This window comes from Protobothrops mucrosquamatus, unplaced genomic scaffold (assembly GCF_001527695.2).
Source record: "Protobothrops mucrosquamatus isolate PMUCROS unplaced genomic scaffold, P.Mucros_1.0 scaffold227, whole genome shotgun sequence".
NCBI classification, from domain to species: Eukaryota; Metazoa; Chordata; class Lepidosauria; order Squamata; family Viperidae; genus Protobothrops; species Protobothrops mucrosquamatus.
In genome coordinates this window covers 750,677-760,411 of record NW_015386578.1, presented here as the reverse complement: position 1 = coordinate 760,411, position 9,735 = coordinate 750,677, and the positions used below count along the sequence as shown (strand labels likewise).

The 9,735-nt window shown below is 36.3% G+C and overlaps 1 protein-coding gene across 2 annotated transcripts in view; it reads right to left on the bottom strand.

Moving 5' to 3' along the window:
* The window catches only part of NBR1 (NBR1 autophagy cargo receptor), a 33,634-nt gene that overhangs the window by 14,407 nt on the left and 9,492 nt on the right, over positions 1-9,735 (bottom strand). For both annotated transcript variants that reach the window (XM_015814199.2, XM_015814198.1), the window contains exons 4-12: positions 9,435-9,453; positions 8,714-8,736; positions 7,488-7,676; positions 5,415-5,468; positions 4,714-4,922; positions 3,257-3,418; positions 2,272-2,469; positions 1,530-1,683; positions 479-766 (exon numbers count right to left, since the gene is read on the bottom strand). In XM_015814199.2, coding sequence (XP_015669685.1) covers positions 479-766; positions 1,530-1,683; positions 2,272-2,469; positions 3,257-3,418; positions 4,714-4,922; positions 5,415-5,468; positions 7,488-7,676; positions 8,714-8,736; positions 9,435-9,453 — 1,296 coding nt within the window. The remainder of the gene's footprint in view (positions 1-478; positions 767-1,529; positions 1,684-2,271; positions 2,470-3,256; positions 3,419-4,713; positions 4,923-5,414; positions 5,469-7,487; positions 7,677-8,713; positions 8,737-9,434; positions 9,454-9,735) is intronic.

The window sequence follows — 9,735 nt, the reverse complement described above, 5'->3', positions numbered from 1 at the left end:
TTCTCTGTCGGAGCGCCCACCCTCTGGAACGAGCTGCCCCCAGAGATCCGGGTGATTCCGGATCTCCCCTCCTTCCGCCGCACCCTCAAGACTTGGCTGTTTCAGCAGGCAGGACTGGCCTAGGGGGTATTTTAATTGGTTTTAACAAAATTTTAATAGAGCGGCCAATTCAAATATTTATTTTTAATTATTTTAGATTGTATTTGGTATTTATGTGGGATTGTTTTAAACTGGCTGTAAGCCGCCCTGAGTCCTCCGGGAGAAGGGCGGGGTATAAATGAAATAAATAAATAAAATAAAATAAATAAATAAATATGCACATTAAAGAAGAGGAGCCACTGAGTGGAGGCAATACAAACAAAAGACAAAAAAAGAGAAGGCAGAGATGTAATAGAATTACAAAATGGGATATGTGGAGAAAAAAATATTGAGAGGAAAAAACCAGTCTTAAATACACCCAAATGTATGAGGGCCTTACCTCTTCTTTGTAAAGAGATCTACTATTCTGGCAAACACTAGGCATCAATTTGCCATGGTCAGGACAAATAGTTTTGGAAGAAGAGTCAACCACAATACTGCACCAGATCCGGGGTCCAAATTGCTCCCCTCTATGTGATAACCTCCAGTGCGATGTATAGGTTCCTTCCATTGGTGGGGCTTCAAACTCCACTGAAACAACCCCCTCTTTCCCAGGAAGTAGGGAAGGCACAATCACATCTTTTTTTCCAGAAGACACCAGAGTTATGTTTCCCCACATGAATTTTAGCTGAAATATGAACAGAAAAGAAAAACATTATTTTATTGTAACACCCAAACATGCAAGCTTCCCAGATTGGTCATGAATCAATGTTTTTAGGCCTTATGTCCTATAAGACCTTCATTAAGTAAATGTTGGTAAACAGAGATTCGAACTTCCATTCAGAGTTGAGCTTCGTTCTGTGGCTCTCAGGCACTACACACAATCCAAAGAAAAATTACTATGAAGAAGAATCAGAATCCTGCATCTAAGTATCTGAGACTATAACATAAAAGCCCACTTCTCAGGAATCCTAGGGCTGCAGAGAGAAAATTATTAGATAATCTTGGAGACAAGTGATGATGAAACAGACTAATAACAAGAGACAATTCACAATTCACTGATTGAATGTATACAGTTCTGCAATCTGAGCATCTGATTCATTAAAATGAATCCTTCAGTTCCCATCTACTCAGCAACAAAAGCAGCACAGAACCATAGCTTTTGTTTTGAACAGTGTAGCCAAAACTCCAAATTGGGTAGTTGAGAGTTTAAAATAAATCTTTCATAAATAAGCAAATTTACATTCCTGAGATCCATTATTTACTGGAATAGTAGAAAACAAAATAATAGCAGGACTCAGTCCAAAACATGCAACAAAGTACTATTGCACTTTCAAAGTACCTTCCCAATGTTGATGCAGAAAAGGCTAAAGGCGATGAGCAATGGGAGCAGGCTCTGTGGCAATCTAGATTTTAGCATGTATTTTTACAAATTAAACATTGAAAAACACCTTGGTATCTGAGCTCCATGCCATGTTGCCTGTGTTCCTCATACGCCAATGCTTCATGAAGATAATCTTTGGTGGGAGGCGAGTTCCATCTGGTAAATTCTCATCTACAAAGGCGGCACTCAGAGTTGAGACAACTGGGCATTGCTGCAGAGAACTGTGAAATGGAGGAAACCAGAGACAAGTCAATACAATTCCAAATCTGCATGATCATTAACCATTCTAACTAACATTCCTGTAAACTTTAACTGGGCAAAGCAAACCGTTATAGGGGAACCATTTTGGAACCAAGGTTCCTTAACTAGCTAACCTACAGAATGTGTTCAAAATTTGAGATCCATTGTGATATCCAGAAGGAGAAAATACAAAGTTGTCTTCTGCCTTTGTGTTTTATTTTTGTTCACTCTACAGGCTGGGCACACTGATCCCCACCATTGGCTGCTGGAGTGCAATTAGTATGCTAAAGCCAGCAGGAAATCAAAGTCATTCTCATTTCCACAGTTTTGTTCTTGGTCATTCTGTTTCTTTTCTGTTAAGGAAATATCTCCAAAATGATGACCCAATGAATCACAATTTGTCTAGTAATCTTTTAAAACTATATTTTTAGAGAAGTAGGAAGTATTGAAAATACTAGAAATGCACAAATCATGAGTTGGCTAGAAAAGGAGTTCATAGTCCATTAAAAGCCAACATCGAGTATGCAGAATGTGCTTTCCAAACATAAGCCAGGTCCAAGCTTGCTTACAGAAGTGTACTGGATTGTTGACTCTCAGATTTTGCAGCAGTGTTGTCAAAAGCATGAACTGAGTTCCATAGATTAAACTTTTGATGCAATTTAAGCTGCTTCTTGAGTTCCCGTGCTTCAGTTTTACACTGCTTCTTTTCTCCTCGTAAACGCTGCTTTTCTGCTTTCAGGAAATGCTTGTCTATCTGCTTCTGGAATCTGAACAATTAGAAATAAGGTATTAATTTTGCTAGAGGAGGGTTCTCCCCTATTAAAGAACATGTGAAGCTGGATATCTCCTAGTAACAAAATGACATATCTGGAATCAAAAGGCTCCTAATGTTGAAACCATTCTAGTTCCCTTTTTCCATATCCCTAACAGCCCCCTGTAACAATCTAGAACTCTTCATGCAAGCTTAGCATGACTTCCGAAAGGTCCCTTGAATGTGAATGCTTTAAGTTTACAATCTATGGTTAGAGGACCCACTGGCAATAAGCAAGCATCCTTTTCATGATATCTAAAAACCATATTATTGTTGGTTGCTGTCTTTTCAGCAGCAGATTCATTTTAGGAATCTGCAAGCTTTTTTCTAGGCTTAAAACAAAGTAAAACAAATGCACCTCTACTACCCCCAAAACAAAAACAAAGCCCTACTTTATCATAAATTCTGGCCTTTGTCCATTTCAGTAGGGCACCTTCAATCATCATCCAGTCCTCCCTGAATAACAGGGCATTCCCTTGTTGCTAAAATGTTCCTCTGCTTCTTTTCTCTCTAGAGTTGAATCAGATATCTAATTTTGTCCAATACCAAGATGGAGTCTTTGCCATTTCAGTAGAGCTAAACTACTAGAGATGAAAGGCATGGAGAGAAACCAGATGTTGAATTTCCCAGGTTGATATCCTCCTTGAACTTTCTTCACTGTTTATATATTCATTATCATGACCACTCTAAATATAAACAATTCAAGGGGGCTCACAATGGAAACAAGGAAGTTTGGTGCTTACTTGACTTGCTCTGAAGTGGCAAGAGGAGATGACAGCTGTCCAAGACTGTGTGTGTGTGAAATGCGCCAGGTGGGCCTCCGCAGTTTTAGAAAGACATGGTTAGGGTCATGGAAATATAATCCTGCCTCACACAATTCACAGATGTTATAGGTTGGGCAAACACTGAGAAAATAAGAAAGGCAACTGGTGAATTACTGACCTCTTTCCTCTATTAACTATTTAAGTTATCTGCTAACCAACTTTCCTGGTTGCGCTGATATACTGAGATATCACAGTTTATTTATAAGTAGAATGTATTTGGATAAAATCTTAGGGGAAGATATAAAAACAGAATCATGAGCCAGTGAAGCTTCTGTAAGGAAAATGAAACCCTTGATTTATTTTCTCAATTGACTGGTCTAATCTGGTCTGAATAGGGAATAGATTTACAAGCTTAAAAAAGAGTTAATAAAAAATTATTTTTATCTGCAGAACATTTTGTGTGGACAAATTTTCCAGCTGGCAGGGTCAAGGAGAAAAGCCTTTTCTGCTATGGCCTCAGCCCTTTAAGCTCCCGCACTTCTGCCCTTCTGGAAGTATATAAAAATCTGGTTTTGCCAGTTGGTTTGAGGCCTTGTTAGGGACACGCATCGCTGGAGAAGACTGATGAGATAAAAGAATATCTCATTCTTGTGCTGTCCATCTCCTTGGTTCTAAATTTTTATATAGTATTTGAAATTTTAGTTATTTCGGTATTTATCTTTTTATTGTCTGTAAGTCTCCCAGAGTTGCTTTATCAGTGAGAGGAGCAGCAAATAAATTATAGCTTAGAAAACTCCTGTAAGCAAATCTTCTTGCCAAAGCAGGGAAGTAATAAGAGATCAGAATGGGAAGAAAAATTAGAATGGTTAATATTTCTGAAAGTATTTAAAACTTTTTTTTCCAGAGAGCCTTTGGGGTTGCATAAATTCTGGTAGTTCCTGAACAAGTTCAGCTGAGTAAATCAAATGTTACTGTGTTTCATATTGTGTCTTTAGCTCTATTTACTATATTAATGAAATATAAACTGCTCAAGTTATATGTGATTGGACAGCATTACTCTCAGTAAATAAATCACAACTACAAATGAGAACTGCTCTTTTTGCAAATGTAGTATCATGCAATATTATTGCCCAATTTCTCTTTGTTTTTGCTAAAGAAGGAAAATGGATTACAGGCAAAATATAATATTTTTAAAGCAAAAATTTTATTGAGAGGAAGAATATGAAAATTACTCTTCCAACTATTCAAGAAATATCACCAACTTTATATTTGATTCCATGAGATATCCCATGTTTTCACTTTAGCTACATTATGATTAGACCATTTTTGTTATATACATCACAAACAAATGTCACTAGAAAACCTCAGAATACCCATTTCTAACCTCCTGGAAAACCATACAAATTTGCATTTTAATCCCCTGACCTCTGTCCTACCTGCACTGGTAGCGAATCCCCATTATGGGCTTTTGACAATTGTTACAGGAGAGCAGCCAGTCATAGGAATTGCCTTGCACCAAGGAACTTGCAGGAGTTTGGTGTCTTGAATTGTTCATGGACCTTGGAAGCTGGTTAGAAAGAAGCAGCTTGTCACTCAACTTCTGTTCAAGCATTTTAACAGTGTCTTGAACAATTTGCTCCCGGAACTGCAAAAAGAAAGACAGAGATAAAGAAAAGCATCCTGAGCTGTTGGCTTTTCATTTGTTGTTCTGATTTCCATTCCCAGAATTCATGCATGCATTCCACTAGAATGGACAGTTAATTTACACAAAAATAGCATTGCATACAATATACACATTAACATAATTTGGGGTATAAAAGGCAACCACCCTTACATGCCTTTAATTATCGCACACTAACCATGAGATATGAATGCATTGGTTTTTCCTACCTCCTGACCATACTACACTAAGTTGGACAAAACTGCCCTCTTAAATCAAATCAACTATGAAATGTGGGTGTAGCCAGTTTGGATCAAATATCAATTTGTGTATGAAGCTCTATCCATGAGGAATAATATCCTTTTCTTTACCTGTAAAGAAAGAGATATTATTCTCCAACTCTGTTTGAATCACCCCAAGGCCTTTTTCTCAAGGCCTCTTGCATAACAAGACAAATAGAAAAGAAACCACATTCACCTTTTCCAAGTAACTTGTGAACCACTCAGGAGGGACCTCACTAAGGCGCTCACTCTAGAGAGATTTAAAAAAGAACATAGCAGCAAAACTTAACATACAACTTTCTTATATCTATTGATACTGAACTTGGCAACTGAGCAAATAAATAAAGGCACTCTTCAGACTTTGCCATATTGTTTGTTTGTTTGTTTGTTTTTTACTTAAAAATAAGGCCAGGCTTATAACAATGTCATTCTTCTGGCAGAACAGAATGTAACCTTTGTTTGGTATTCCAGGGGATGCTTAGAAGTTTGCCAGTTATGTTCAGTCAGCCCAAAATTTAAAAAGCCACTACTTCTAATAGCCAAGAACACTAGTTGAGTTCATAAAATCTGAGGATCTTTTAGCATTATTTAACACAGCATTATTTAAACAACATTCTCTCTTTGAATGCATATAATGGATTACTGGCTGGTTAATTAAATGCAGCTGAATATTTTGATAATACATTTTGCTAGAGGTTTTAGAAAATAGCTTATGATGTTTTCAGCTTTTTACTACTTCAAAACTTTTAGCAAAATATATGATATATTCAAGGGGAAGCAATGAATTCAATTAATAATTTGCAAGAAACAAATCTGCTTTCAAACAAGTCTGAAATGTGAAGATTGGTATGTATTTTAAAAACCAGGAAAACATTTACTTCTTCAGAAAAAAAGCATGCAATCTACTCAATACCTACATTCCCCTCTGAATGCTTTGTAGGAATTTTATAAAAAATGAAATAAATTGTAAAAAGTAACAATAATAATGAGCACAATTAGCAATAAAATGTGGGGGAAAATAAGGCATCTGAAAATAATTTTAGGACAAGTGAAAGTCAGTTTTGAATAATATCAGAGAACCCACAACATTTCATCAACATTAAAACATTATAGACCTTATATTTTTCTATTTTTGTATAAATAGAAACATTGAGATAGTTACCAATAATTGTCTTCCCCATGGATTTAAGCTCAATACACTAACCCGGATTTTCTCCTGCGTAGAATTAGAAGTGTCTTGGCGACATTTCGACGAAGTCACATTCGTCATCTTCAGGCTGGTGTCTTCAGCTTCGTGCTTCTGGGTGTAGTGTGTGTGATCGCAGCTGTTTCTTCCTTTTAACTGCCAGTGGGGTTTGAGCTAATTGGGTGGGAGCTTGGCTGTGTTCTGATTGGGTGGAGGTGTGTTCTGATTGGTTAAGGAGCTTGGCTGTGCTCTGATTGGATGGGGGGTTGGCTGTGCTCTGATTGGATGGGGGAGTGTTCTGTTTGGGTGGGGGCTTTGTTGTGCTCAAGTTAGTTTGAGCGGCAGGAGGATTTGAGATGGTGAGCTTCATTGCTGTTGTTTGGCAGAATAATCAGAGAAGCCATCGAGATAGAAAAACGCCCACACAGCATGAATAAACGAGATGATACCTCCCGCCTACCAGCCATTTGGAAACCCGCCCTTATTGGCAAACGAATCCCTAACACAAAGAATGACACCAGACCCACACTCACGAAAACCACACAGGATGTCACCACCACATATCCACGCAAAAAGCAAACCNCATAAAGATGTGGCACGACCACGAACACGAAGCCAAACAACAGCAATGAAGCTCACCATCTCAAATCCTCCTGCCACTCAAACTAACCTGAGCACAACAAAGCCCCCACCCAAACAGAACACTCCCCCATCCAATCAGAGCACAGCCAACCCCCCATCCAATCAGAGCACAGCCAAGCTCCTTAACCAATCAGAACACAGCCAAGCTCCCACCCAATCAGCTCAAACCCCACTGGCAGTTAAAAGGAAGAAACAGCTGCGATCACACACACTACACCCAGAAGCACGAAGCTGAAGACACCAGCCTGAAGATGACGAATGTGACTTCGTCGAAACATCGCCAAGACACTTCTAATTCTACGCGGGAGAAAACCCGAATAACTAAAGACCTACATATATATATATATATATATATATATATATATATATATATATATATATATATATATATATATGACAGGATAGTTCCAGATGCCTGGAAACACATCTTTTTACTTCTACCTGTAGTTTTTTATTCTTTCTTTTAGTATCTTTGTCTTTTATCAGAGTTTGAGCAATTGGGGGCTTCTTTTTAACGTCTGGAACAAACAGTTCTTCAGATCTCCCAAAGACCAGTCCTGGAGACATGTCTGAAGGAATTCTTAATTCATAGACATTCATCTGGAGCCGATTGCCTTGTTTCATTGCAATCTGAAAAAAAAAATTCAGTAAAATTATTTATACATGGACACAGTCATTCTAATGAACTATCTTTCTAAACTAACATTTATTGAGAATCAAAATTTTTAAAAATTAGCATTGTGTGACAAGTTGAAGTGCGTGGCAGAAGGAAAGCAGATGGTCTGCGCTAAGGTCATAGTTTTCTCAGGACAAGACCATAAATACTTAGGCAAAATGGAAAAATGCTAGAAGGTACTTTTACAGTGGAATGTATATGTCTTGGATGTAGAATATAAAAAAAGACAGGAAAAGTTGGAAAGTTGAATTTTTTTTAAATTGCAAATTGACGACTGATCAAACCAGATGGATGTTGCATCAGTAATAGATCTTTTCAAACTCAACATTCAGGGAGCTTTTTCTAATTTACAAGGGCACCAAAAGTTAAAATTTCCTCTTTTATATATTATTTCTATATTCACTTCACTCTTAATTTTCTAGAAATTTCCTTAACTGGGATACTAAGAGGTTTTGCCACTTCTCTATCTGTGCCCTTCACAACCAGACAGATATTTAGGAATTAGACCAAAGAAGAGAATCTAAATCTAAAGTTTGGAATCAAACCTTTGACAATAGAAATACTAAGAATAATCTTTCACAGAAAGTAAGTTACAAGGATACAATCACACAGGTAAGACTTGTATTAAAAATCAGAAATGTTGCAAAACAAAAAAGAAAGACTAAATGCTTAAAGCTAATATAGAGACTAACAGAACAACCATAAGAATGTAGAGAAATAAACATAAAAACTGAAGCTCTTAGATGATTTCTGACCCAACTGAAGAGGAAGGTAATACAGAAGTAATTTGCTATTGTCTTTACTGCAAAATAGACAAACAGTATTGATTAAAAAGAACTTCAATAACTTGGAACTGGACCAGTATGGGCTAGTTTAAATGATTTATTAACTGAGATAAAATAGAATAAAATCTCTGACACATTAAGAAATCCACAAGACTTGATTTGTACTGCTATAAAAATAAGCCTCCAAAGCTAATCTAATCCATTACCTTAACAGCCTCTTGATATTCCTCTAAAAAGAGAAAGAAATAAACTGTGGTTAATATTAACATTATCATATCCAGAACTGCATTTGCAAATAAATTAGTATATTTTTTTAATCACATTCAGTCCCAATATAATTTCACTGCTTTGGTAATTCCTTCTCATTCCTTAATACAGATTTCATCCCCCATCTCCAAATCCAATGACAAAGAAGTTTAGAAAAGAAAAGTGAATACACCCTGTAGGACTTGCTAAGTATTATTATGATGTACAATCCATGTCATTAATTTCATCTCTTCAAATGTAATGGAATTTTATATTCAAACTATTTAAAAGAAAAAAAACAAGAAGAATCACATGTCCTGGGTAGTATGAGCAATCCACATTTCAGTTTTGAATTAATTTTGAGAAAATTTAAATGTTTCACAAGTGAATTAGCACTGAACTTAGTAAACTTTACATAATAAGAAGTGACAGAATAAAGACATCACTAGGTTCGGCCTCCTCCTTAAAGACTATGTGAAGAAGCTGCAGATACAATGCCTCATTCTAATAAAGAAATAGAAAAACACTGGTTAACCAGATAATCACTAAATACAGTTTTTACAGGGAGAAAACATGGCATGAAATACTTCCTCTAAGTGTCCCTTATTTAGATTGCTGCCTTTATTCACACCACCACAGTAGGACTCGACAGATTTTATGAATCAGCCAAAGGCAACTTACCTGCAGTGTTGATTGATACCTGTGAAAAGAAAGCAAACCATGAATGAAGGCTTTTCATTACTGCTTATAATATTCATACTCTTAGCAGGATTTTTCACATGATCATTTTAGAACAGTAGACTAGCTTCTGACATCTTTCATAGTTCTTGCAGACATTTTTCTTGTTATTAGGTTGCCTGTTATTTCTTTATTAAACAACAGATCTTTTTCCCTATTATTATTATTATTATTATTATTATTATTATTATTATTATTATTATTATTATTATTATTATTATTATTATTATTATTATTTTAATTT